This window comes from Corvus hawaiiensis, chromosome 24 (assembly GCF_020740725.1).
Source record: "Corvus hawaiiensis isolate bCorHaw1 chromosome 24, bCorHaw1.pri.cur, whole genome shotgun sequence".
NCBI lineage: Eukaryota > Metazoa > Chordata > Aves > Passeriformes > Corvidae > Corvus > Corvus hawaiiensis.
The window spans coordinates 2,097,463-2,125,383 of record NC_063236.1 but is presented as its reverse complement, the minus strand read 5'-3'; the positions used below and the strand labels follow the sequence as shown (position 1 = coordinate 2,125,383).

General features: G+C 60.6%; 2 protein-coding genes across 3 annotated transcripts in view; one reads left to right on the top strand and one right to left on the bottom strand.

Moving 5' to 3' along the window:
• The window catches only part of KRT80 (keratin 80), a 15,749-nt gene extending 10,290 nt beyond the window's left edge, over nucleotides 1-5,459 (top strand). The window contains exons 4-9 of the mRNA XM_048327812.1: nucleotides 507-602; nucleotides 3,047-3,211; nucleotides 3,588-3,713; nucleotides 4,039-4,259; nucleotides 4,712-4,767; nucleotides 4,839-5,459. Coding sequence (XP_048183769.1) covers nucleotides 507-602; nucleotides 3,047-3,211; nucleotides 3,588-3,713; nucleotides 4,039-4,259; nucleotides 4,712-4,767; nucleotides 4,839-4,954 — 780 coding nt within the window. The 3' untranslated portion in view covers nucleotides 4,955-5,459. The remainder of the gene's footprint in view (nucleotides 1-506; nucleotides 603-3,046; nucleotides 3,212-3,587; nucleotides 3,714-4,038; nucleotides 4,260-4,711; nucleotides 4,768-4,838) is intronic.
• BCDIN3D (BCDIN3 domain containing RNA methyltransferase) lies at nucleotides 4,067-27,921 on the bottom strand. Of its 2 annotated transcripts, XR_007208128.1 has the most exons (4): nucleotides 27,491-27,921; nucleotides 24,650-26,097; nucleotides 22,502-22,607; nucleotides 4,067-4,308 (listed from the first exon to the last, which is right to left on the bottom strand). XR_007208128.1 is itself a non-coding variant. In XM_048327813.1 (2 exons), the coding sequence occupies exons 1-2, from the start codon at nucleotides 27,896-27,898 to the stop codon at nucleotides 25,396-25,398; spliced, it is 1,110 nt and encodes a 369-aa protein (XP_048183770.1). In that variant the 5' UTR covers nucleotides 27,899-27,921; the 3' UTR covers nucleotides 24,593-25,395. The 2 variants fall into 2 exon arrangements, 1 of the variants encoding a protein (XP_048183770.1); XM_048327813.1 differs by lacking the exons at nucleotides 4,067-4,308; nucleotides 22,502-22,607 and having other exon boundaries at nucleotides 24,593-26,097.

Below are 27,921 nucleotides of genomic sequence, written 5' to 3'. Positions count from 1 at the left end.
AGTCCGGGGGCAGGGCAGGGGTGTTGGGAGAGAGGGAATGTTCCCCGGAAATACCCATCCTGGCTAATTCCATGTTTTCCGTGGCACACTCAGCCAGGAAGGGCATTCCTGGACACCTCCAGGGACGGCTCCCGAGTTTTCAATGAGTGGAGCCTTTTGTGGGGAACAAAGCTGGGAGGGGACGGCCCAGCCCTGCCCGGCGCAGCGGAGCCTCCCACCAACAAATCCCACAAAACAAAGGGAAAAGCTCCTCAAAGGAGCCCGCACTTGCAGTGCAGTCCCAAACGTCCCTGCTGATAAATCCCGGGATGGGGTGGCTGGGAAGGAGCTCATCCCTCCTGGGCAGGGACACCTTCCCTGTCCGGGGTGCTCCAAGCCCCGTCCAGCGTGTCCTGGAACATTCCCAGGGATGCAGCGAGCAGGGCACTCCCTGGGGAGGGGGAGCAGTGGGAATGACTCGCTACAAATCCAGTTATGGACAAAAGGATCCCTTTGCACCCGTGCAGGACCTGGACGCGAGCACCTTGCACCGCACGGAGCTGGAGGTGAAGCTCAAAGGGCTCCAGGAGCTGCTGGAGCTGAAGAAAACCATCTACGAGCAGGTGGGAGCACACCTGGAGAGGGCTGGGGTGCCGTGGGAAACACGGCATTTTGGGGACAGATCCTGGATTTCCACACCCACCGGAGCTCGGCCAGGGTGTCGCAGCCGTGGCCTGGCTTCGGCAGGAAGGATCAGCTGAGGAGCTGATCCCTCCCCTGCACTCAAACCAACACTGGGACTGGGCCAGCACAGTCCTTCTGCCCCAGAGCCGCTGTGGGGGCCTGGGGTCCCCCAGAACAGCCCAGAGTTCCAACCCCATCCCAAACTGGCTGCTGGGGCTCAGCTCCTGCCCACAGGGACGGGGTTTGCCCCAGACCTCGGCCCAGGTGAGCCAAATGTTCAGACTCCGGGAAGAGCCCGAAGCCCAGCACACCTGGAGAGCCTGAGTGCTCTGAAACGCATCCAAGCTCCTCCTTCCCGGGAAAACCAGGGGTCCCCCCCAGTAGGGAATGATCCCAGCCAGGGGGAGGGGCCTCCCTCAGAACCGACCCCAGGCACTGACCCAGGGCCTGGAAGATGTCACCCAGCAGGATCAGCGGTGTGGGAGCACTCGGGGTTTGTCTAAATTCCAGCAATCCGAACCATGACAGTGCCTGATGGAGGAATGTGAACATTCCTTGGGGAAACTGAGGCACAGAGCGGCAGGAGCTGCCTCCCAGCGCAACTGCCCCGGGAACCCGAGCTGCTCTAAAATGAGATTATTCCTCGTGCAAGGCAATTTTAGCACAGATTTTCTGGAAATGAGGCTCTGCTCCAGGATCTCCAGCTGATTTCCCGTGGGTCCCACAAAAAGCTGCATTTTTTAACCCCCAATTCGTGTAAAAATCTCATCCCCAGCCTGTCCTGTCTCACCTTCTCTGTGGATTTGATGACAGCAGGTACAGGCACATTCCCGGGGGAGGGAAAATGAGGCAAACTTTGCTTGTTGGGATGAATCAGGAGAAAATCCCACCCTCGTTTCTCATGAATGAATGAGCAGTGTGGGGGTTTTATTCACCAAATGATCCAATATTCCCAATAAACACAAATCTTCTCACCTGCTCCAAGATGAACAAAGAAACTCACGGATTAAACACCGGTGGGATAAAAATCTCCCGATCGTCCTGCTTTTTGGGGTATTTCTGTGTCACCCCTGAGCCCTTTGTGTGCCCAGCCAGGGAAGGGAAGGGAATCAAGGAGCACAATTCCTGCTCCGGAGGGACCTGAGCGCCAAGGGAAGAACAAAGGAGAGGGAGGAGGAGAAGGAATTCCTGGTGCAAAGCCGGAGATAAGGGAGCAGCTGCTCCAGATGGAGCCTGGGTACAGATCTGGATCCAGGGGCCCTTCCAGGCTCAGGGTGGGGAATTCTCCACTCCAGGCTCTGTTTTCTCCAGCTGTGACTTATCCAGGGCAAATAAGTGCTCCTGCCTCCCCTCACGCTGCCATTCCCGGGACAGAGGAGAGCAGCAGCTCTGCCAGCCGTGGATGTGTCCAGGGAAGGCTCCTGGCCCCCTGAGGAGCTCTGACGTCCCAAAGAGATCCCGCAGCAGAGCTCGGAAAGGGCATTTTCCAGCCCCCCCAGGCTGTGGGACCATCCACACTGCCTTTGTTTTCCCGAGCCTCCCACATCCATCAGGGATGTTGATGGATTCGTGGGTGTTGATGGATATGGAGCCATGATCATCGGCTCCAGCTCTGCTCCTGGGGAATGACCGACTGCACAGGAGGGAATGCCAGGGGAGGTTTAGGTTGGATATCAGGGAAAATTCCTTCCTGGAAAGGGGTGTCCAGCCCTGGCACAGCTGCCCAGGGCAGGGGTGGAGTTCCCGGCCCTGGAAGTGGCCAGGAGTGTGTGGATGTGGCACTTGGGGACACAGTCAGGGGTGGCCTTGGCACTGCTGGGGAACGGCTGGAATCTGGTGATCCTGCAGGTCTTTTCCAGCCTTAAGGATCCAGGATTTTTCCTGCTCCTGGAGTGGTCCAAAGGCACCGTTTTGTCAGATTTTTACCAGGTTGTATCCAAAGATCCCAAACCCCACCTCGACCTGAGTCTGGATTTTATGGAGCAAACACCACCAGATTCCCAGCTCCAGAGAGTGAAAACTTGGGAATTCTCCCCATCTCCATGTGGAAGCTGTTCTGCCAAGCACAGCCCACCTGGAGGGTCCAGCTCTCTCTGACTGCTGGGAATCTTGGATTTGACCAGATACTGGGAAGGAGTTCTTCCCTGTGGGGGTGAGGAGGACCTGGCACAGGGTGCCCAGAGCAGCTGGGGCTGCCCCTGGATCCCTGGCAGTGCCCAAGGCCAGGCTGGACATTGGGGCTTGGAGCAGCCTAGGGCAGTGGGAGGTGTCCCTGCCCATGGCAGGGGTGGGATGGGATGAGTTTTGAGGTTCCTTCCCACCCAAACCATTCCATGGATTTCCAGCTCCGTGTTCTCTCTCCTGTTGTCCTGTGGCTCTGCAGGAGCTGGAGGAGCTGCTGACAGAAATCAAGGACATTTCCGTGGTGCTGGGGATCGACAGCTGCTCCCGGCCGGACCTGGGCAGGATCGTGGAGGACGTCAGGGCCCAGTACGAGGCTCTGGCCCTGCGGAGCTGGGAAGAGGCCGAGGCCCTCACCCGGAGGAAGGTACCAGAGCCCTGCTCCGTGCCAGGAAAGGACAGGAGGGATTGGCCTGGAAACGGCTGGATCAGCAGGAAGGGAGGGATGGAATGGAGGGAGGCATGAGGTGCTGTCCTGGATCAGCTCCGGACAGTAAATCCAGAGTTTCGTTACTCTGGGCTCTCCACACCTGGAGAAATCCCAGACATCTCCCAGTGCAGATGGAAATGTCCTTCCAGCTGTCCAGAGAGCAGGAATGGTACTGACCCCGGGAGCCGGGTGAGCCCGGCACAGCCACAGCCAGAGAGGACGGGAACGAGCCCCAGGTCTTGCCCCAAGTAATCCAGGTGGTCCCAGGAACATCCAGGTGATGCCAGGGCACCCCTGCTCCCTCTCCCCACAGCTCACCGACAGCAGCTCCCAGGCCGGCTCCTTCGGGGGGCACCTCCTCGACAGCCGGCGGGAAATCGCGGATCTGAACATCCGCATCCAGAAACTGCGCTCCTGCATCGTGTCCCAGAAGAGCCAGGTGTGTCCTGGGGGGGAAACGGGACAGGGGGGGTCCTGGGGGGGAAAGGGGACAGGGAGGTCCTGGGGGGGAAAGGGGACAGGGGGGTCCTGGGGGGGAAAATGGGACAGGGGGGTCCTGGGGGGGATAATGGGGACGGGGGGTCCTGGGGGGAAAATGGGGACAGGGCTGTCCTGTGGGGGATAGCAGGACAGGGGGTCCTGGGGGGAACATGGGGACAGGGCTGTCCCAGGGGGGAAAACGGGACAGGGGGGTCCTGGGGGGGATAACGGGACAGGGGTGGAATTCCCTCCCCAAGCCCCCTCCCTCCCTGTCCCCACCGCAGTGCCTGTACCTGGAGGAGCACATCCGCGAGGCCGGCGAGCAGGGGGAGGGGACCCTCAGGGACGCCAAGGCCAAGGTGGCCGGGCTGGAGGAGGCCCTGCAGCGCAGCCGGGAGCACGTGGCTCACCTGGTCCGGGAGTACCAGGAGCTCATGAACATCAAACTGGCCCTGGACGTGGAGATCCTCACCTATAGGAAGCTCATGGAAGGGGAGGAGAGCAGGTGAGCCAGGATTCCTCCGCCTCAGGTGGGGAAGAGATGCACCGGACACCTGGGGGGATGGAGACATCATGGAATCATGGAATGCTTTGGGATGGTCCCCCAGTCCCACCCCCTGCCACGGGCAGGGACAGCTCCCAAAGCCCAGCTTGCCCAAATCCCAAGTTCTGAGTTGGGTACTGAGGGTTCGGCCAAAGAAGGAACAAATCCCGGTGGTTCCCAGCAGTTCAATCCCATTTCATGCTCCCAAGTTCTCCTCAGACTCCCCAGGCTGAGCTTCCAGACCTTCTCCAGGTGCTCTGCCCAGGGACTGGGGAAGCCCTTCCTGGTCCAGCCACACCCTCAGTCCTACCCCGATCCCAACTCGCCCAGGCCCAATTCCAGCCAATTCCAGCCCAATTTCACCCCTCGGGGAGAGCTGGAGCCGTGTCCTCACATTGTCCTTCCCTTCCCAGCATGGAGCAGCCCATTCCCACCGTCATCAGCGCCGTCCACTCCCGGCCAAAGCCCCGTAAGTGCCTTGATCCCTCCAGTCGGGAGCTCGGGGAGCGATGAAGGGTTTTAACCTCCCCCCTCCCGCAGTGTCTGCCAGCACCCTGCGGCACTCGCGGCTCTTTGCCTGCGGCTCGGGGGACGCGGAGCCGAGCAGCGGGAGCCGGCCCAAGCTCAGCCCCGGAGCCCCCGGGGGATGTTCATAGAGAACGGGATGAACACGGATCCAAGGCACCTGGGAAGCTCTTCCTCCTGAGCTCCAGCCCACACCTGAGGGATGAAGGATGAGGATCCTCTCCGGGCCATCTCTTGTCTTTCCACCATCCCAGTTCACAGCTCCATTCCCAGTTACAGCAGGAGCCAGCCCAGGACTTCAGGGCCTCTCCCGTTTCCTTCACCTTCCTCTGCAGGGCTCCTTGCCCAGGGGATTTGCCATCCCTCCTTTGCAGTGTGCCCGGCAGGAGGGACTGTCCCCAGCCCAGTTTTAGCAGCTGCCATCAGTCCCTTTATGGTGTTGCCAAACCCTTTCCCTGCTCTGACGGGGCTTCCAAGGAAGGCACCATCCAGGCTTCCACACTGGGGGAGAGGGAGGAAAACCCCAGGGATGGATTTGTCACCTGGATTGACAGATCTGGTGACACCCTGGAGGACCCTTGGCCACCTCAGGGTATCTCCCTGCCTTTGGGGGGCCCCTCATTCCTTCTCCAAAGCTAAAATGCCTCAAAACTCTGATTTCCATAATCCCTCCCTCTCTCCAGGCTCCGCACAGCAGTTCCAGCTCCTCAAATTGGGATACTGGTTCCTATTTAACTGCACTGGGAACAGCCCCAGTTGGGTGCAAAGGGACCTCAGAGCTCATCCCATCCCACCCCTGCCAGGGCAGGGGCACCTCCCACTGCCCCAGGCTGCTCCAAGCCCCAATGTCCAGCCTGGCCTTGGGCACTGCCAGGGATCCAGGGGCAGCCACAGCTGCTCTGGGAAATCCATTCCAGGGCCTCCCCCACCCTCACAGGCAGGAATTTCCTTCCTAAAATCGAATCCAAATCTTCCCTCTTTCAGCCTAAAGCTGGAAAACTCCCTTGCCTTTGTATTTATTGACCTCAGCTTGTACCTGACCCAGCTGCCCCCTCGGCCAATCCCAGTCCCAATCCCGATCCCGGCGCTCCAGAGCTCCCAGAGCCAGCCCTGGAAGTGCCCCATGGCCACAGGTGGGGGATGCTGTGGCCACTCCTGCATCCTCTTCCCCCCCCCCGCCCCCAGAATCCCGCAGGATTTTCCTTCCTGGCTCCAGCCACTGCCACGCAGCCCCCCCGCATTCCTGGATTCTGGGTCCCCATTCCCACATTCCCGTAGGATAGGAAGCGCAGCTCTGGCTCGCGGGGTTTGGCTGTTACAATAAATTCTGTCTCTCAGAATCCGTCGTGTCCTGTCCTTGGTTTTCTCCAACTTCCCAGCCCAGGCACCTGGGCAGCAGCTCCTCCCCAGCAGGACCCACGCGGGGGCTCTGGCTGAGCTCTGGCAGCCGAGTGAGGCTGGAATTGCATCCCAGGGATTGGCTTGGGCACACCCCCGGGGTGGAGGACACAGGGCCGGAGGGGCAGCCACGGTGCGGGATCCAAGGCCTTGGGGAGCAGCTTTTGGGAGTGAGGGGACCCCGCCCAGCACTGCTCAACCTCCCCTCCCCAAACCCCCCTGCCCCTCTCTGAAGGGGAATTTCTGCACCCCATGGCACCCGATTTCCCCACAGCCCCTCATTCCAGAGGTGCCCTTTTGGATCACTGGGGGTTTTTGGTGCTCCTTGACCCCCAGAGGGATTTCCCTGGGAGATCCAAACCAGACCAGGTTCCCTGAGGTGCTGGAGGACCCAAATTTGGGAGCAGCTTTGCTGTTTGCTGCCCACCTGGGAGACACTCTGCCCTTCTGGGGTCAGCTTCCCCTCCCCAAACTCCTCCTGCCCCTCTCCAAAGGGGAATTCCTGCACACCCAGACCAGGTCCATCCTGGGCACCCGCACTTCCCTGTGACCCCTCATTCCAGAGGTGCCCTTTTGGATCACAGCTGCTCCCTGTTCCCCCGGGGGATTCCCCGGGAGATCCCAAGCAGCCCAGGGCCCCCGGGGTGCCGGAGGACCCAAATCTGGGAGCAGCTCTCCGGGTCCAGGGCAGGGGGTGGGAGACAGAGGATGGGAAGGACATTCCAGACCAGAGGAAAGGGTTAAATCCAGTTTCCCAACCTGGCAGGATGGGGAAGGGGGTGGCTCTGGGCAGCTCCCAGTTGCTCCCAGTTGGGCAGGGTTAGTGCAGGGCTGCCTCTGGAGCCAGGGACCTGCAGAGCCCTTGGGAAAAGCCCTTCCCAGGCAGGGTCCGTGCTCAGAGCAGCCCCGTTCCCGGGGCAGGAGCAGAACGGGGCTCGTGTTGTCCGGGATGAGGCCGGAGTGGGAGCCTGGGACACCCGAACTGAGGGATCTGGAGGCCGGGGGGGCTCAGCTGAGACCTTCCCGCTGCTTTTCCTCCCTGACATTGGATTTTGGGGACCTTTTTGCTGTTTCTGAGCCTTCACCACCCACGGGGCTGGGAGGAGCCCTGAGGCCGCAGCAGGGGATGAAAGGGTTGGTTTGAGCCTTGGGATTCCGGCCGCGTTCCTGGACTCTGGGACACGGGAGGGACGGAGCCAGCCCAGCGCTCCCCTGTCCCGCAGCCTCGGAGCCCGCTGACCACTTCCGAGGGCACCGCGAACGCGTCCATCCAGCAGAATTCCTGCCCTCCACCGACGGGAGCTGCCGGGGACGATCCACGGCTCCGGGACTCCCATCCCGCACCATCCCTCCCTCAGCAGGGCCCAGCCTCTTCCTCAGGGCAAATTCCCGTTGCTGTTCTTATCCCGGAGTCACCACCAGCCCCAATTCCAGCCATAAATTCCCCAGGGAATTGCTGCAGGTGCCAGGCAGCACCATCAGCTCGGGACCCCACAAAAATCCCTTTCGCAGCCCTTCAGAAAAGGTCCTGGTTGCACCCCCCGTGTCAATCCAGAATAAAATACATCGGATTTACCTTTTTAAAGGGATAGAATGAGGAAAAAAGGGGGAAACAGAGAAGGATGCAGTGGTGAGGGGCAGCCCCAGAAAGTGCCAGGATTGTCACGTCCCTGGTTTTGACTCAAAATGCCACAAAATCCCACCTGGCTGCTTCCTAAAAATTCCTAAGAACTCAAAGGATCCTGAATTTGGAGGGGGGGCGGGGGGGGGTTGATGGAAAAGCTCAGGTTTTATGGAAAAGGGGATGGTCGTGGGATGGTTAGAGGGTGATCACCTTCTCAGATCCATCTGAAAAATGGATCAGGGCCTGAGGATCGCTGGGAAAACCAGGGTTAGGGAGGGTAAATAACTAATAAATGGGAATAAATGGGATAATTAACAGCATTCCCCCATTTATGGCTCAAGAAAGGTGTTTTATGGCCGATTCCAGTGATCCCCTTCATTCAGTCACCCCTGGGGTGCCGGGGCGCATTCCCGACGGGGATTTGGGAGCTGCTGAGGGGCTCTGTGGGATCAAGGGATGTTTATCCCTCTTATCTGCCAGGCCACTCTGGAATCCACGGCAGAGCCTCCTCCAGGCGACGCCGTATCAGCTCCAGCCGCTCCCAGGGACGATCCCAGCCCTGCCCGGAGCCTCTCCAGGACCGGACACGTCAGAAGTCCTGGAGGTCTCGGACGTGACACATCCCAGGGGCACATCCCGGGCACGGATCAAGGCTGAGGGGGATTCGGGAAGAGGCTGCAGGGAGGGGAGCGGCTCCCGGGGCGCGCCCAGGGATCCGCACACCTGGAGCCGCCAGGAACGAGCTCCGGGCTCCCTCTGCCGGGCAGGTGACGCCACTGCAGCACCTCCCCAAATCCCAAACCATTCCCGGCCTTCTCCCCCAAGCCCGGCCTCCAGAGGAAGGGAAACAGCTCCCAAGGAGCGGGGCACGGAGGTGATCCCAAAGGGGATCCCAAAGGGGATCCCAAAGGGGATCCTGGTGCCCAGAGCAGCTGTGGCTGCCCCACCCCTGGCCAGGCTGGCCGGGTTTGGGGCACCCTGGGATGGTGGGACCTGCCCCTGCCCTTGGCAGGGGGGCACTGGATGGGCTTTAAGGCTTCTCCCCCCTGAACCATTCCATAATTCCGTGATCCTAAAGGGTGCTTCTCACCCACCAGGAACTCCCATCCAGGTGGGAATGACTCCTGGGATCCAGCCTGGCTGTTCCAGTGCACCCAGACTCGCTGCCTGCCCTCCTCCAGAGCCCCCACACACCTGGAGTCACTCTGGGAAGGTGAAACAGGTGAGGAGCTCATCCCTCCATCCCATCCCACCCGGACAGGGGATGGATCTGTCACCTTCCCCTCCCTGGGCCCAGGTAACACCAGTCTCTGGCTGCTTGTGCTGCCAGTCCCTCTCTGGAATATCCCTGGATCCTTTCTGACTCCACTTTTGGATCCTCTAAGGGCCAAATCCTCCAGGAACACACCCAAAACATCTTCATCAGGGGAAAAACCCTTTTCCCATCTGGAATCTCAGCCCCTCTGCTGCCCAGGAAACAGCTGCAGGTGGGAGCATTCCTGGTTCTTCTTCCACCACTCCGTCCTTCCCCAGTGGATTTAGGGATGCACCCCCGCTCTGGAAGCAGCCAGGCCTTTTCCCAGTCCTTCCCAGTGCCCTGAGCCTGGAGAAATCCGGCACCAGCCGAGTTCTTGCTCAGCACCGGCCGGGAGGAGCAGAAATCCCCCCACGTGTGCCATGGGGTGAAATGTGTGGGAAGGGAGACAGAACCATCCTGGGATGGGGAACTGATGGCCCGGAATTCCCACTCGGGTTCCAAACCCAGCTTTATCCACCCATCCCAGTTCCCCCACAGCTGCTGCCCCAGTGCCAGCCAACACCTGGAGTGACTCCAGTGGAACACAAGGAGGAAGATGGATGCTCCAGGCCCTCTCCAGGCCTGGCACAACCGCTTCCAGGGATGGAAGTGGCTCTCCCCAGGAAGTCAGCCACTGGGAAAAGGAATCCCCCACTTTGGGGAAAAGACAAGGGTTGGATTTCCCTTTCCTGCACCATCCTGGCCCAAACCGGGCCTCAGCTTCCCGGCTGTTTTCACCTGCAGCCTCAGGCAGGGTGGAATTCGGGATGGACAATTTCGTTTTCCTGATGAAACGCTCCAGGTCAGAGCAGGGAGTTCAGCGAGTGGGGAAGGGCTCAGCAGGGATTTGTCCCTGTCCCTCTCCCCAGGCTCGAGGGGATCTCCAGCCCCACCCTGGGTGCCCCCATGGCCTGGGGGGCCCAAACCCCTCCGGGAGCCCCAAACCCCCGGGCTGGCTGCAAATCGATCCCTGGATTGTGTCCAGGAGGGGAGGAGGGAGGGAGCGAGCCCGGCCCCATCGGCCCATGCCGGGGGGAGCGGCCAGCGCCGCTCTGTGCCCGTATAAGGCCAGGCTGGGCTCTCCCGGCCCAATCCGGGCACGAATGGGAACACCTGAGCCCGGCCCCGCCCCGGGAGCCGAGCCCGCCCCGGGGAGCGGAGCTCGCCCTGCCCGGGAGCCCCTCCCCGCCTGGCACGGAGCGGGGGCTGTGGCCGGTGGGAATTCCGCCCCGGAAAGGTGGCCCCGGAGGCCCCAAGGTGGCCACGCTGGCTCAGCTTCGAGGCCGGGTGGCACCTTTGCCTCCCCCACTCCCAGCCATTCTCACACGGGCGGTGGAATGGCTCTCCCCGTGTCCTGCGGCCGTCCCGGTGTTGGGATTCACCCCTGAGCCCGGCTGGGATCGGGATTGACCCCCTGAGCCCGGCTGGGATCGGGATTCCCCTCCCCGGTGTCCCCAGCCCCGCTCTGGTCTCGGCAGGGTCCGGGGGGCTCCGGGGCCATCCACGGGAATCCCGGCAGCACCGGGATGTGCCAGCCCCGGCGGCTCCCGGCCAGGGGCTCCCAGTCCTGGCACTGGGATTGGTGACCCTGCCTGGGCAGGGGGGTTGGACCGGGCGATCTCCAGAGGTCCCTTCTAAACCCCGAGTGTTCTGGGATCCCGGGACCTCGCCGGGGTCCCAGCCCCGAGGTCGGGCCACCCCTCAGTGCCCCCGGACCCGTGAGAAGGGGGGACACGGGAGGGACCCGAGGTGCCGGCACGGCCGGGCCCTGGCCCCGTCCCCGCGTGTGCCGTGACTCCGCACGGCCCGGCCCAGCCAGCCCCGGAATTCGGGAGAAACCAGAATTCCCTTGTTGTGCTGCCAGGGCCCTGCCCGGAGCGCCGCGGCGGCGGTGCCAGCCCGGCCCGGGGGCTGGGAGTGCCCCTTGTGCCACCTCCGGGCCGGGGACTCGCACACGCAGCTGCTGCTGCTGCCTCGGGCCCGCCCTGCCCCAATTCCTGCCCCAATTCCTGCCCCAATTCCAGCCGCGGAAGCACGAGCCTCACCTGAGACCAAGAGGGAATTCGGGGTTTGCCCGAATTTGCACCTGCGGAGCCCCGCGCCCGGGGAGAGGCAGGAGCTGGGCAGCAGCCCGGCCTCGGACAGCGCCAGGAGCCGTGTCCAGCTCCCCCCTGCACGGGCAGCGCTGGCACGGGCTGACCTCCTGCTCCAGGGCCTCCCCTCCCCGCACACCCACACCTGCTCCCCTGGGGCCCGGCTGGAGAGAAGGAGGCTCAGGGGGACCCTCTCCCTCTCACAACGCCCTGACAGGAGGGTGGGGACCAGGATCTGCTGCCAGGACAAGTGAAAATGGCCTCAAGCTGCATCAGGGAAGATTTAAGTTGGATTTAGGAAAAATTCCTCACTGAAAGGGTTGTGAAGCACTGCAAGGGGCTGCCCAGGGCAGGGCCAGAGTCCCCAGCCCTGGAAGTGTCCAGAAACGAGTGGCTGTGGCACCTGGAGACACGGCCAGGGGTGACCGGGGTGGTGCAGGGTTGGACCTGATGCCCTCTGAGGGCTTTTCCAACCTGAACAATTCCATGGTTTGTGGACAGCAGCGAGCAGAGGTGGTTCCTGGGGTTTGGAGTTGGGCTCAGCTCATCCTCCCCGTTCCCTTCAGGCACTGAACACCATCCCAGGGCTTCGTCTCCAGGATCAGCCGGAGCCCGAGGGGTTGGAGGAGGCGGAAGGAGCCCAGATCTCGGCACGAGTTCCCCTTGGGACACAGGGATGGCTTGGGCCTGGCATCCTGGAATCATGGAATGGTCTGGGTCCCATCCCACCCCTGCCATGAGAAGGGACACCTCCCACTGCCCCAGGCTGCTCCAAGCCCCAATGTCCAGCCTGGCCTTGGGCACTGCCAGGGATCCAGGGGCATTCTCTGGGAAATCCATTCCAGGGCCTCCCCACTCTCACAGGGAACAATTCCTTCCCAATATCCCATCCAGCCCTGCCCTCAGGAAGCCATTCCCTGTGTCCTGTCCCTCCATCCCTTCTCCCAAGTCCCTCTCCAGCTCTCCTGGAGCCACTTTGGGCACTGGAAGAGGCTCCAAGGTGTCTCCAGAGCCTTCCCTTCTCCAGGCTCTGCTCCCTCCCAGCCCCACGGATCTCTCTGATCCACCAGTTCCCCAGGAACTCTCCAAACCTCAGGGAGCTGGGATGCACAGGCGGATCTGGGACAGTGTCCTGTGTCCATGGAGGGCTTTGGGGGATCCACAGGGATTTGGGGCATCCAGGGCAGTGTCCTGTGTCCACAGAGGAATCTGGGACAGTGCCCTGTGTCCACGGAGGGGTCTGAGGGATCTGGGACAGTGCCCTGTGTCCACGGAGGGGTCTGGGGGGTGCGGGGCTCTGTGTCCACGGAGGGGTCTGGGGGGTGCGGGGCTCTGTGTCCACGGAGGGACCCAGCGGGAGCAGAGAAGCCGCAGCTCAGCAGGGAGAGGAGCTCGCAGGGGCTGCTCCTGGCACAGCCGCTGGAACCGCGCCAGGAATTCGCAATGGGAACGGGGCTCAGCCGCTCCTGCCGGGACCTGCCGTGTTTGCGAGGCTTCGGGCACACCCAGAAATTCAGGGCTTCGGAAAAAAAACCCTCAGCACCTGGGCAGGGGAGGGGGAGGGAGAGGAGGAACCACTTCAGCGCTGAGGAATCCCGGGGTGACTCAGGCTCTGACGCAGGAAGCAAACAGGGCTGGGAATGGTGGGAAGAGGGTGGGAAGAGGGTGGGCAGCCCTGGAGGGGATCGGGGGGGGGGGGGGCGGGCAGGCAGCCCCTCTGCCCCCTGTGCCCAGGGAGGGAGACTCGGACCATGGGAGTTCATGGAATGTTCTCAGCGGCAGCAAAGCTGCTCCAAGCACTTCCCAACTTCCCAACGCCCACCTTTACCTGCCTCAGAACCAACCCCAAGGGTCCCCAAATCTCCTTTGTCCCAGCTGGGGAAATCCCGGTGCAGCACCAAGAGCTGCCCCTGGCCCACAGAGAGGCAATTCACCCTTGACAAAAGGGGTATAAAACACCTGGAGCTTCGCTTCCAGAGCTCATCATGGAGCCAAAGGCATCTGTCACTTCTCTGGGAAGGAGGAGGGAAGTAGGGATGGAAGACCCCACCATGGACATAAGATTTGGAGCCTTTGGTGGTTTTGGGGTCTGGAATTGCAAGGAGAGGAGTGAAACAGCCCCAGTTCAGCGCCTCGGCCGCGGATCCACTCCAGATTGAGAGCCCCTGCCCTCCACAATGGGTAAATCCAGCATTCCCTCAGCATTCCCGGGGTAATTCACCAGAATTACACATCTGCACCAGTTCACCCCCAGCATTCCCAGTGGTGACACCAGTTTAAGTCCCAGCTCCTGAAGTGGGGACCTCATGGAATCCCAGCTGCTCTCCTGGTTCAAACAACAGAAAACCCTCAAAAACTGGGACCTCAAACCCAGACTAAACCGGGGCGAACAAATCCAAATATCTGGATCACAAGGCACTCCAAAAATCCCAGAGTTCGTTTAGCCTTGGATTTGCCGTGGGGAGTCTGAGATTCAGGAGCATGAGACGTTTCCCCTCTTCGGAGCTCCCATGGGATCAGCCCTGTCTGAGTTCCCCCGGCCTGCTCTTGGCGAGCACGAGTGGAGCCTCTGGATGAAGGGCTGGGCCCCCTCCATCCCTGCTCCCACCAGTTCCCAACAGCAGCTCCTGCCTTGGCCCACACCCAAGGGACGTGCTCCGACCTGTGCCGGGATTCAGGATCGGCTCTCCCGGCCGGATCCGCCCAGGCCCGGCCCTGGCGGGAGCTCTGCACTTACACAACCTGGGAAAAGCTTGGGCAGGATCCAGGGGATCCCACCTGGACCACGGGAGGGGATCCAGGGGTTGGCAGGACTGAATTCCAACACAAACTGCCCGAGTGTCCCCCAGGAACAGGAATTCCCACCCTGAGGGGAGGAAGGAGCAACTCAGAGCCTTGTATTTGGCTTTATAACCCAGGCCTTGAGTGGCTCCAGCCCCTGCACTGGATAAAATCCCAGTCCACAACTGGGAATTGCCTCTGGACTGCTCACCCTTCTCCTCATCCTGGGAAGGGGCAGCATTCCCACTCCTCCTTCCCAAAGCAGCCGAGTTGTTCCACCCCGGAAAGCCCTGAATTCTCCATCAGGAGAAGAAGCCCCCAGCTGCTCCCTGTGCTCGGCCACCGCGGGGCTGCGGCGGCACACGGGAACGGCAGGGTCAGCACAGACCCGCTCCCGGTGCCCCCGAGGCCCCCAGAATCCTGGCACCCATCCCACGGCCAGGCTGGACGGGACCTGGGACAGCCTGGGCTCTGGAGGGTGTCGGGAATGGGATGGGCTTTAAGGTCTCTTCCCACCCAAAAAACCATCCTGGGGTTCTGGGACCAAGCCGGGTGTTCCTGAAGCCGGAGTTGGCAGAGCTGCCCTTCCCTGCCAGCTTAAACCCAGAATTCCAGCTCCAGCACAAGTGGGATGAATCCCATGGATTTTGTGGGAGCTGGGCCCCTTTAACAGCTTCTCTGTGCCAAGTCCTGTGTGTTTTACTCTGAACTGGGAGTTTTTTACCAACCATCCCAAGCACGCCAGGAATGGGGTGGGGATGTTTTGACAGGGAGTCCTGGATCACGTCCACATCCCACCCAGCTCCCTCCTCTCACCTCTCCCTGCTCCCGACGTGCTCAGCTCCGAGTGTCAAGAGACTGGAATTTGAGAGAAAACAGACTCGGGGAGCAAACACTGCCCAGAGCAGGGAGAAATCCAGGGATGGCAGGCCCAGGATCACACACACAGATCCCTGCGTGTGGGGATGGAACACCTGGGGCTAAACCTGCATCTGTAAAGCACACCTGGGGGAGCATCCCTGAATCCCCCCTGTGCAGGAGCATCCCGGAGAATCCGGGTGCACGTCCCTGTTCTCAGTAAGGATCCTCGTTTTCCCTCAGCTGCTGCTGCACCTGGCTGGGAAAGGCGCTCGGGAGGCTCCGCCCGGCCCCGGGGCAGCTTCGGGAGCCGCTCTGGGCGCGTCCCTGGAGCCTCCCGAGCTCCGATCCCTCTGATCCTCCCGCGTCCCTGCCCTGGGCTGGGAACGCCGCGGCTCCGGCCCCAACCCGCTTTCCCTGGGTTTTGCACAGGCGGCAAATCTCGGTGGTGCAAAGCTCCCACATCAGCACATCGGCAGCGCCGGAGCCTTCCCGGCACAGCTCTGCCAGGGCCAGGGAAGGGGGTCCTGGAGCCTGTGGAGGTGCCCAGCTCCTGCTCTGGCCTTCCTGAGGTCCCTTCGGTGGTGCTGCTGGGGATGATCCGGAGGGTCTCTCCCAACCCTGGTGATTCCGTGATTCCATGACCTGCCGCCCCTTCCCTCTGCCCCAGCTCTTTGCCACCTCCAGTCCCCCCAGGTCACCCGGTTTTCCACCCTGGAACCACGGCTCAGCTGCCCAGGGAAAGCAGTGCCTGTGATGGGGAAAACGGGACCTTTCCCTGTTCTGTCCCCAGGCAAGCCTGGATTTCCACGATGGGACATCGCAGAGAGGGGCCGGGATGAGCCACTCTCCGTGCCCTCCCTCCGAGGGATCCCATGGCTCCTCTGGGCTTCCCAGAGCCTTGCGGACCCTTGGGCTGCTCCTGCCCAAGGTGTTCCCTCAGGGATCAGCGGGTCCAGTGCCCCCCCTGCCCTGCCCCCGAAATCAGAGCCCAAAGGAGCCAAGTTCTGCATCAACCAAGTGGGGCCATCCTCAGGGCATTTCCCAGGGAACATGGGGAGAATCATGGAATCCTAGAAGGGCTTGGATTGGGAGGGCCCTGGAAGCTTCCAGGGCTCTCTGGAACCTCCGCTCTGCTCCTGTGTCCACACCCGCACTGGATCAGAGGCTTTATGGGCATTCCCACTCTCACTAAAACATTCCTTCACCTTCCAACTCTCTAAATCCTTAAAAATCCTTACAACTCTTCCTTTGGAGCCTGCAGGGGAACCAGCCCAGCTCCACCATGGAGTCCAGACCCTACAACTCCTTCCAAAGCCTTTCCTGGCGGGGCCTGTGCTGTGAGTCAGCTCCGCACAACGCCAGAGTCAGCACTTCCCACAAAGCAGCTGGAGCCGGGCCTGGAAACCGCAGCCACGTCCCACGGAGGGGCCCCGCCGGAACCTGCCGGGCTGGCACGGGCACCGGGAATGTGCTGGTGACAGCAGCCGGGAGAAACGCGGGGCAGGAGAGAACAGGGAGCAGCCCTGCCTCCCCCCCAGGCACAGCGCCCTGGTTGGGACACGCCGGAGTCTCCTGGGAAACCTGGACCCGGCCCAGGCCTGGCCTTCCCTTGTCCCGCAGCCCAGGGAAAGCTCCTTTGGCCACGGGATCCCCCAGGTCAGATTTGCACTGAGGAGATCCCACCCCCAGCACCCAGAGCGCAGCTCTCCAGAGAAGGGAGCTGGGCAGGCACGGCCAGCAGGAACCCCCGGAACACCCGACTCCATTCCCAAGCCTCATCCACAGCTGGCCAGGCTCGGGTGAGATTCCCACTTCGGCCTCAGTTCTCGGGAGGATGGAATGGAGCTCATGACACCAAGGCCCAGGAGGTACTGCAGGAACGCCTGATTCCCAAACCACACTCAAAGCTCAGGAGATCCTCCAGGAATGTGTCATTTCATTCCCAGTTCTCATCCAGGCACTCTCCTTTCCCCTCTCCCTCCTTTCCAAAGCAGCTCCCGGGCTCACAGATCCCATGGGATCCCTGTTCCCTCTCGCTGCGCCCTCCAGCCTTTTCCACTCCAACCTTTCCTGCACATTCCTGTGCTCCCAGGTGCAGCCCCTCTGCTCTCTCCTGCTTTTCCATGGAAACCTGGACACCTTTCCCAGCTGCCCTGAGCACTGAGCAAGCTGTCCTGGAAGAAGCCAAACCAGAAGCCCCCCAGGTGGAAGTGGGGCCTTCCCAGGTCCCCGTGGCTGCCCGGCTCCAAGGACGAGGCTGACAACAGTCGGGATCCACAGTGGGATTGGGGCGAACCAAAGGCAGCTCTTAGGGGCTCATCCTGTGGGAATTCTGAGGCAAGGACTGAGCCCCCCCTGTGCCAGCAAGGGGGCAAGTGTGGAGGAAAAGCCCCACCTGAGGAACGTGCTGCAGGTCCAGGGGGTGGGGACAGGAAATCCTTCGGGATCTGCCCCAGTTATCCACCAGGAGCTGGCACTGGTCAGGCTGGGAATGCCCAGGCAGACAACACAGCGGTCACTCCCACAAGTCATTGCCAGCAGATCCACGAGCCCTGGGCAGCAGCCACCACACATTCCAGAGGAGCCCTCACACCTTCCAGACTCCCTGGTGTCCATGCACGGGCCACCCCATGGGCAGAGCTACAGGGGACGTTCCTGCCCGAGGGGATGGACCTTCTCCGGGTGGACACGGGGCCTTTGGGGGAGATATCCCACATTTGTATCCATTTATTAGAGATTTGGGAAAAATCCTTCATGGAAGGGGTGTCCAGCCCTGGCATGGCTGCCCAGGGCAGGGGCAGAGTCCCCATCCTGAAAGTGTCCAAGAAATGTGTGGATGTGGCCCCTGGGGACATGGTCAGGGCTGACCTTGGTGGTGCTGAGTTGGACTTGATGATCTCCAAGGGCTTTTCCAACCTGTACAATTCCATGATTCCTGGCTCAGGCTGTGCCACCTGCTCTGAGGGGACACCAAGACTGGCTGGATCAGAGGGGTTTTTCCCATTAAACCTTCACCCTCCTGCCTGTTCTTCTCACCCAGGGAATGGGAATTCTGCCCAAAATGCCAGCAAGGATCTCTTCCCTCACGGCAGCCCCTTCACAGAGCTTTTCCTAGCACCATCTCACACAGATCCATGGAATGGTTTGGGAGGGAAGGGACCTTAAAGCCCCTCCAGTACCACCCCTGCCATGGGCAGGAACACCTCCCACTATCCCAGGTTCCTCCCAGCCTTGTCCAGCCTGGCCTTGGGCACTGCCAGGGATCCAGGGGCAGCCACAGCTGCTCTGGGAAATCCATTCCAGCCCCTGCCCACCCTCCCAGGGAACAATTCCTTCCCAATATCCCATCCAGCCCTGCCCTCTGGCAGTGGGAAGCCATTCCCTGTGTCCTGTCCCTCCATGCTTTGTCCTCAGTCCCTCTCCAGCTCTCCTGGAGCCACTTTAGGTACTGGAAGGGGCTCCAAGGTCTTCCTGGAGTGAGGTGAACACCCCCAGCTCTCCCAGCCTGGCTCCAGCCTCTGAAGCCAAGCTGGGAGTGCCTGGAGCAGGGGTGTCCAGCAGGGATGTTCCCGGAGTTAATGGAGATGAGGAGACAGAGCTGAGCCATCCCAGGGCTGGCAGGTCTGGGAGCCTCCCTGCTCCCTCCCTGCCCGCTCCGTTTGATCCCTGCAGGATCCAGGGAGCTGCTTTGATGTGTCAGCCTGGCAGCAGGGCCTGTTCCAGCACGACTGCTGCCGGATTCCTGCGGGAACAAAGCTGCAGCTCAGCAGCTTCCAGAGGCTGGGACTGACCCCGGGGCGGAGCAGGGACAGCGAGGGACACAGAGGGGCCTCTCAGCATCAGCTCCCCTGTCCTTCCCAGGGAAGATGCAGGAATCACAACCCCAGTCTAGCAGAAGGGGTCACTCTGGGATCCTGGAGCATCCCGTCCCACAGGGTCTGATCCCTGCCCCACCACATGCTGGCGGTTCAATCACTTATCCCACATGTGTCCTGCCATGGAAACGGGATCAGATCCCTCCGGAGCTTCCCTGCTCCACAGCAGGGCCCCACTCCACTTTAGACAGCTCTGACCTCGGAACTTTCTCACTCCCAATAAAACCGGCTACGTCGCTCCGGGGAGGATCCAAGGACGGAGCGGCTTCATTAAACATCAGGATAAAATTCCAGGGAGCTGATATGAAGCATTTTATGATCCTGATTGAACTGGGGTTGTCTGGTCAGAAGAGATAAGGTCTGAGAGCATTTTATATTCCCTGGAAGCAGATCCCCACCCCGGATCACGACTCCAGCCCCTTCCAGTGGGCCCAGCTCTAAGGGAACAAGGACGCTCCAAAGTAACTCATTCCAAGGAACTTGAGCCCGAGTTAAGAGCCATGGAATGGTTTGGGAGGGAAGGGACATTAAAGCCCATCCAGTGCCACCCCTGCCATGGGCAGGGACACCTCCCTCTATCCCAGGTTCCTCCCAGCCCTGTCCAGCCTGGCCTTGGGCACTGCCAGGGATCCAGGCAGTGGCAAAGATTATGTCCATGATGATCCAAGGGACTTCTGTGCCAAGGGGGAAACAAAGTTTTCCCTCAGTTTGTTCCATAAGTGAATGAAATGGGAAACCTGAGGTGTTGAAACAAAATCCCAAAGAGGGGAGCCCAGTGAGAAGCTTCCACAAGGTGCCAGCTTCTCCAGCAGGACCAGGGAGGCTGAAACAAAGCCTTGGAGACTCCAAGGAACCCTTCCCACCTGGAATTAAACCTGAGGGTTCATGGCCAAGGCACTTCCATGTCCAGAATGACAGCCCGAGGATGGAACGGCCAAACTCTCCCTGTTTGCAGCCCAGCGGAGCAGGCCCTGCCCGCAGCACGTCAGGGAATCCCAGAATGGTCTGGGTGCAAAGGGACCCTCAAATCCATCCCATCCCACCCCTGCCATGGGCAGGGACACCTCCCACTGTCCCAGGCTGCTCCCAGCCCCGTCCAGCCTGGCCTTGGGCACTGCCAGGGATCCAGGGGCAGCCACAGCTGCTCTGGACAAATGTCCCGAGTGACCCCAGACTCACCCTTGGATTTGTGCTTGGTTTTCCCACCAAGATCCCCCCAGGGCTCTGCTCCCTCCCCAGTTCACCTCTCCCCAGTCCAACGTTTGCCCCAGAACTGGTGACACTGGGAGGGAAAAGCCAGACTCCCAAAGTGTGTCTAGGCTGGGACTGCTCTTTTCCCAGCTCTCCAGAATCAGATTCCCAGATTTCCACAGGTTGCCACCTCTCCCTTTTCTCCTGTAATTCCAAAGTGACAGGAGGAGCAAGAAGGAACCTGCCCTGAGCTGAGGCAAGGAAATCCAAACCTGGGATCTGCAGGGACAAGTTCCTGGGCCCAGGAAGCTGCTGCCAGCTCTGGCTCCTGAAGTGGGGCCCTCCACTCCTGGGCTGCTTGGATTAAACTGGAAGTTGAATTAATCCACTTTTTGCCATGTCCCCAGTTAGAAATCATGAAATGCCCTGGCTGGGAAGGGACATTAGAGCCCATCCAGTGCCACCCCTGCCATGGCAGGGACTCTCCCACTGTCCCAGGCTGCTCCAAGCCCTGTCCAGCCTGGCCTTGGGCACTGCCAGGGATGCGGCAGCCATGATTCAACATTGACAGAATTATCCTTCGTTTTCCCAGCCAGGAATTCCCAGGGGTAGGAGCTGCCCATCCCTCAGCATCAAAGCCAAACACAGCTGAACCAGCTCTCCAGGAAAGCCTTTTATGGATCGGATGTGGCTCTGCTTTGGAGATTCCCTCTGAGGAAATGCAATTCCATTTGCTGAAGCCCAAGCCGAGTCTAGGAAGGGGGAACTCACAGAAACTTCTACATGTGGTAAATCTGGGAAGTAGAGAATGAAAACCTGGATGAGCTCTGGAAAAGGGGCTATGGGGGGATTCATCCCTCCCAGGCCCAGGGATGGGGGAATGGGAAGGAATCACAGCTGAGCTGAGGAGTCTGAAGAATCCCTTCTGCTCCAAGGGCTCAGGAAAAGCAGCCATGGAAATGGGACAGTGATCACAGGATCATGGAATGGCTCAGGCTGGAAAAGCCCTCTGAGATCATGGAGTCCAACCATCCCCCAGCACGGCCAAAGCCACCCCCGAGCACATCCCCAAGTGCCACATCCAGGGACGGGGGCTCCCTCTCCAGCTTTGTCAGGAGGCTCTGGATGCTGAAGGGAGCAGCCCCGGGACATTTGGTGCTCTCAGGTGGTTTCCTCTGGCCACTCTCCAGTTCCACACTCCATTTTTCCCTGGGAATGTGTCCTTTGTGCTCACCCAGCACAGGAATCTGGGAGACAGCAAAGTGTCCCTTAGGGGAAGTGACACTGAGTGTCACAGGAGTGACAGTAAGGAGAAATACAAAATAAAAATAAAAAAGGATCTCACTGACTCCAACCCAATCCAGCTTCCTCCAAGGGCTGGAGGCACCTGCAGAACCACCTCGAAAGTGGAAGCTCCAACATCTGAATTTTGATGCTTGAGCTCCCCTGCCTCGGTTCTTCCATGCCAGGAAGGGCAGAGGGACCTCCCACAGCAGGGGAAGGCATAATGAGCCCAGCACCTTGCGGGGCACTAATTAATCCCTGCAGGGATTATTGGGAACGGGGCACAGCTCTGAGCCCAGGGTCCAGCTCAGCTGCTCAGGTTTTCCTTCCCAGAAGTGCTGGGCAGTCACACAGCCGAGATTCCCCATCACGGAATCAAACCCATTCTGGGGATGGAAAAGCTGAGGCGAAGTGGGCTGGAGCCCGGGAATGATCCCAGAGCTCGGGAGCTCCCCAGGCACGGCCAGGTGCTCCAGGGGAGCAGCGGCAGCTCTGCACTCCCAGGGCAGCTCCAGCTCCCTCAGCAGCAGCAACCACCCCTGGCTGGCCCAGCCTGGGATCAGGGACATCCCTCTCCTGGCCTGCTCCAGGTGTCCTGAGTCCTACCAGGGTCACCAAGCCCAGGAGTCCCTCAAGGAAACCGAGTCAGGTTGTCCAGAGCAGCTCTGGCTGCCCCTGGATCCCTGGCAGTGCCCAGGGCCAGGCTGGATGGGGCTGGGGTCAGGGTGCATCAGTCTGGATAGGAAAGGGATCCAGGGAGAGCTCAGAGCCCCTTGCAGGGCCTGAAGGGGCTCCAGGAGAGCTGGAGAGGGACTGGGGACAAGGCATGGAGGGACAGGACACAGGGAATGGCTTCCTGAGGGCAGGGCTGGATGGGAGATTGGGAAGGAATTCCACACTGTGAGGGTGAGGAGGGCTTGGAATGGATTTCCCTGTGGCTGCCCAGTCCCTGGAGGTGTCCAGGGCCAGGCTGGACGGGGCTTGGAGCAGCCTGGGGCAGTGGGAGGTGTCCCTGCCATGGCAGGGGTGGGATGGGATAATATTTAGGTCCCTTCCCTCCCAAACCCGTCCCTGGCTCCAGGATCTCCATTTCTCCATGGCCGTTTCTTCTCCATGAGAACACCCAGAGCTTTGCCACTGTCCCAGGAGCAGACATGGGTTTAACCCCCAGCTGGAATTTCCCTCTGTCCCACCCTCAGGAAAACTGGGAACACATTTTAGGCACGTGGGAAATGCAGAGTGTTAAAACCAGACAGAATTCCCCAGATCCTTACTGCAGTGGGATCCATGGGGTCTCTTCCAGGCTCTCCCATCGCTGTATCCCAGAGCTGTTCCCACCTCTCCTGTCCCAGCACCTTCCTGGACAGCAGGAGCACGGAGCTGAAAGGAAAATGAAAGTGATTTTGCTTTCTCCTTGCTGAAGGACTGGCTCCATCTTGAGCTCTGTAATATCCCAGGATCACAGACACGGAATTGTTCAGGTTGGAAAAGCCCTCAGAGATGATCGAGTCCAACCATCAACCCAGCACGGCCAAGGCCACCCTGACCATGCCCCCAGGTGCCACATCCACACTTTCCTTGGACCCTGCCCGGGATGGTGCCTTGGGCAGCCCCTTCCAGTGCTTTACAACCCTTTCCAGGAAGGAATTTTCTCAATTCCTAAACCTAAACCTCCCCTGGTGCAACTTGAGGCTGTTTTTCCTTTGTTCCCTGGTAGCAGATCCCAAATCCCCCTGGCTCCACCCTGTCAGGGAATTCAGGAGAGGGAGAGAGTCCCCCCTAAGCCTCCTTTTCTCCAGGCTGAGCACAGGGATTTGTTTTGACCATTCTGAGCCATATTTGTGGCGAAATCCAAAGGATTTGGCTGTGCCAAAGCCAAGCAGAGGGAATTCTGGAGTTGGGCCATTCCTGAGCTGCTGGGACAGAGCCACATCAGCGATTCCAAAGTCCAGGAGTGAGAGATAAGGAGCCATTGGGCTCTTACAGACACCCCGGGCATGGACAGCATGGAAAAACCAGAAAAATGGGAATTACCAACTCCAACCCACACTCCTCCCTTGAGCAGCAGCCCAGGAGAATTCTCCAGGCACATCCCAGGGGGATCCCCAGTGAGTGAGGAACAGGAACCAGGGTCTCTCTGAAGGAAAAGATCCTTCCAGCACGGGCAGGGACAATTTGGGATGCACCTTCCTAGCAACTCTTTCTAGAATTTTTTCCCAGGGAAGCACGAAAATTCCCAAAGGAATAAGAAAGGCAGGAATTCTTTCCCCGTTTAACTGGGAGCAGGGACAGGGCCGGGCTTAGCTCAGAAATATTTCAAAGGTGAAAGAAAACAGCACCAAATATTGACACAGGGGAAGGGAAACATTCCTGGGGGGGAAGGGTGTGGGATGCGCGATCCTGCAGCGCCCCCAGCAGCACGGCTGGGAAAGAGCAGCTGGGCAGGAGGAAAGTGGAGGAAAACACGGCAGGAGCGACAGCCCTGGAGGCAGCAGAGCTTCCCAGAGCTCCGGGAGCGTCAGGAGCTGCTCCGTTCCCAAAGGGATTCCCGTGCTGGAGGAGCTGCAGGATCCCCGTGGAAGTTGCGTTTATGGGAAGGGCCTCAAAGTCCTCCTGCGACTCTGCTCAGCATCCTGAACCACAGGGAATCCTGGAATGGCTGGGTGGGAAGGGACCCTCAAATCCATCCCATCCCATCCCACCCCATCCCATCCCATCCCTGCCAAGGGCAGGGACACCCTCCACTGCCCCAGGCTGCTCCAGGCCCCAATGTCCAGCCTGGCCGTGGGCACTGCCAGGGATCCAGGGGCAGCCACAGCTGCTCTGGGAAATCCATTCCAGCCCCTGCCCACCCTCCCAGGGAACAATTCCTTCCCAATCTCCCATCCATCCCTGCCCTCAGGAAGCCGTTCCCTGTGTCCTGTCCCTCCATGCCTTGTCCCCAGTCCCTCTCCAGCTCTCCTGGAGCCCCTTTAGGCACTGCAAAGGGCTCCAAGGTTTCCCTTCTCTTCCCTTCTCCAGGCTGATCCACACATCTGCTTTTCCCCCCGCCCTCTCCCTGCAGGAGGAATCAAGGAATTCCCCGTAAGGAGGAGGACAAATCCACCGAGGTTTTCCCAGGTCCCTGCTCGGCCGGGCGGGAACAGCGACACAGCAGCACCACCTCCTGGAGCTGCCGCCTCCTCTCCCTCTGGGACGGAGCTCACCTGGAACAAGGCTCGGGACACCCCCGGGCTTCCCTCGCTCGCTCCCACTGGAGCAAGGAAAACGGGAAGTACAACACAATTCCCAGCTCAGCGCCCTGGCACTGCTCAAGCGCTGAAAGGAACGGGGATAAAAACAGGATTAAAAACCCCAACACGGAATTTAGGATAAAATTCGGTGCTTTTTATTCCAAGGTTGTTATTCCCAGAAGCACTCACCGTTAGGGATGAACCCCTGTCCTCGGAGAGTTGAGCCAGGGGCTGGGTCCAGGGGGGGGATTGTCCTGCAGGTGCCTCACCCACGTCCTGGGGGATGTTTTGGGTGGATTTTGGGAGAGGTTCCTCATCCAGAGGGTGGTCGGGCACTGGAACAGCTTCCCAGGGAATGGTCACAGCCCCGAGAGGCCAAAGCTGGGGGTGCTGGGATTTTGAGATCAGTGGGATTTTTGGGCTGTCCTGGGCCAGGAGTTGGAGTTGATGATGCTGGGGGTCCCTTCCAACTGTGATTATTCCATAATTCTGGAGACCAGGGCGTGCTTGGATAACACTCAGGCACAGGGTGGGATTTTGGGGTGTCCTGTGCAGGGCCAGGAGTTGGACTCGATGATCCAGGTGGGTCCTTCCAACTCCAGATGTTCCATAACTCTGTGATCCCCACAGGTCCCTTTCAGCTCTGGATATTCCATGATTCTGGAGGTCTGGGAATGTTTGGACAACGTGGGCATCAGGATTTTGGGATTAGTGGGATTTTTTTGGGATGTCTTGTGCAGGGCCGGGAGCTGGACACGAGGATCCTTGTGAGGCCGTTCCAGTCAGGACATTCTACATTCCCTTGGGCATGTTCCCTGTTATTCCAGGGAATATTCTTGATACACATGGAAAGCACATGTAGGAACTTGGATTGCACGAGCACTTCCTTGAACCACCTCAGACCCCACAAAATTGGTTAAAACTGTCCCCAAAAATCAGTCACAGACACTCCTTGCCTCAGATTCCCAAGGGAAGTCAAGCTCTGGTCCCAGCGGGGATTCAGGAATTCCCAGCTCCGCCTCCTTGCCCAGCAATCCAGGGATGTGTGAGGCCCCTGCTCGGTCGGAGCCCTCGGCGTGGGCGCTGGTGGATCTGAAGAGCAGCAGGCTCCTGTCCCAGCTGGTGCTGCCGAAGGAGCAGACGAGCTCCATGGCGCATTCCTGCGTCAGGATGCGGGTGACGCTCTCGGCCATGTCCCCGTTGATCCGCAGGGATCGGAAGTGCTCGAAGTCGGCCCGGCCCAGCCTCCGGAGCCGGCGCGCGGCCGCCCGGTAGCACTTCCAGGGCTGCGGCTCCACCAGCAGGAAGGTGCACAGCGAGGCCAGGAGGGCCAGGAATTCCAGCAGGCCCCTGTCCCCGTGGTTCAGGTGGATCCACATGGTCACGGACATGCAGAAGCCGATGTCGAAGGAGGAGCGGCCGAAGCGCTCCAGGTAGGAGCTCAGGAAGGCTTCCCTGGCCCCGGAGTCCATGATGTCCAGGCTGGCAAAGGAGATGGATGCAGGGAAGGGGCTGCTCTGCTGGGCCCTCCGGATCAGCTCGGGGTCGATGTCACAGCACAGCAGGTTCAGCTCCTTCCCGCTGGAATCGCTCTGCTGGAGCCCCACGAGGTGCTGGTACAGAGCCACACTGAGCTCCTGCGGGAGGACAAGGGCGATTCAGGGGGAGCACTCACGGCACCTCGCCGGAGCTTCCTCTCCGTGGGTTCCCAAAGGAAAATCTGACCAAGATCAGCAAAAGATCCATCCTGGGAGCCCCGAGCAGCTGGGGTGGAGCCTGGAACCCCCCCCCCCCCCCCACCTCAGGCCTGCTGCAAAAACCAGGGAAGCATGGAATGTTCCGGGCTGGAGGAAGGCAGCTCATCCCCTTCCACCCCTGCCATGGGACACCTTCCACCAGAGCAGGTGGCTCCAAGCCCCCGGAATTCCAGGGTCCCCAGCCTGGAATGTCTTTCCACAGTGCATACTGATGGGAAGGGGATTCATCCTTAATTACAGGAGATTCCATGGAGCTCCTGGAGCCGCAGGCACAGGACAGGCTGGGAATGTGCATCCCGCTGGCCTGCTCCACAGGCTCACCTGGAACGGGAGCTGGAGCTGTCCTTTAGGGAATGCCTCAGGGGGAATTGCAGTTTGGGGGTCCCAGGGCAGGACTCTGTGGGACTGGAATGTGTCTGGAGCTGGAAATGGAGCTGGGAATGGAGCTGGGAATGGAGCTGGGAAAGGGCTGGAGCACCAGAAGGAGCTGGAACACTCCCGAGGGAGCTGGGGGTCTCACGTGGGACCTCCTCGCTCTCCAGCCTGGACAGGAGGTGGAGCCAGGAGGGGTCGGGATGCGCTCCTGGGGAACAGGAGGAGAGGAAGCGGATTCCAGGGGAGGTTTAGGTTCGGTTTTAGGGAAAATTCCTCATGGAAAGGGCTGTCCAGCCCTGGCCCAGGGTGTCCAGGGCAGGGGGGCACTCCCCATCCCTCGAGGAATTTAACAGATCCAGGACAGTTTCTCCTCAGTGTTCCCAGTCCTCCCTCCAACACCCTCGGCACTGCCTGCCCCAGTCCTCCCCAGCTCCCCCAGTGCTCCCAGCACTCCCCACCACGGCCCCCCCACCGTTCCCATCTGCCTCCCCCGGATCCCTGCCTTTTCCAGTATTCCCAGTTTGTCCCGTTGCCCTCCTCCTTCGTTTCCCACCTGTGTTCCCAGTCTGCACCACCACAGACCAGTGCCTCATCCCGAGCCTTTTCCATGGGCTGGATTGTCCCCCAGTGCCCCCCACCAGGACCTCCCCACTCTGTCCCAGTGCCCCCAGTACCAGGGGGCTCCCAGTGTGTCCCAGTACCCCCCACCAGCGCCTCACAATATTCCCCAGTACCCCACACCAGTGTCCTCCAGTCTGTACCAGCGTCTCCCAGTACCCCACACCAGGGTTTCCCAGTCTGCCCCGGTGCCCCCAACACCCCAAACTGGTGCCTCCCCAGTTGGCCCCACCCCGTCCCCCCAAGGCGCCCCAAACCCGCCCGCGTGCCGCCCCCTCACCCCGGAGTTGCAGCCCACGTCGAGCCCGAGCAGCGGGCGGGTGGCCGCGGGGAAGAGGCTGCGCAGGAGCCCTTGGGGCAGGAGACTGACGCGGCCCTCGGGCGGGTGGAACCGGGAATAATTCGGGAAGTTCCCGTAGGGAGCCGCGCCGGGCTCGGGGCCGCGGCTCCCCCTGCTCATGGGCGCCGCCATTTTCCCGCTGCTCCCGCGCGCCGGGCGGGAACCGCAACTGAGGAGAAACGTTCCGAGGCAGAAATAGTCCGAGGAGGGCGGCAAGGATGGGGACAAGGGACAGCGCCAGCAGCGCAGCCACAGCCCCTTTGGGGCGAAAAGAAGAGATTTGAGAGATTTTGTGTAAAAAACCCCAGTCTGGGCCCTGCCAGGCTGCAGAGGGACCGCGCCGAGCATCCGTGTGTGCTCTTCGAACGCTT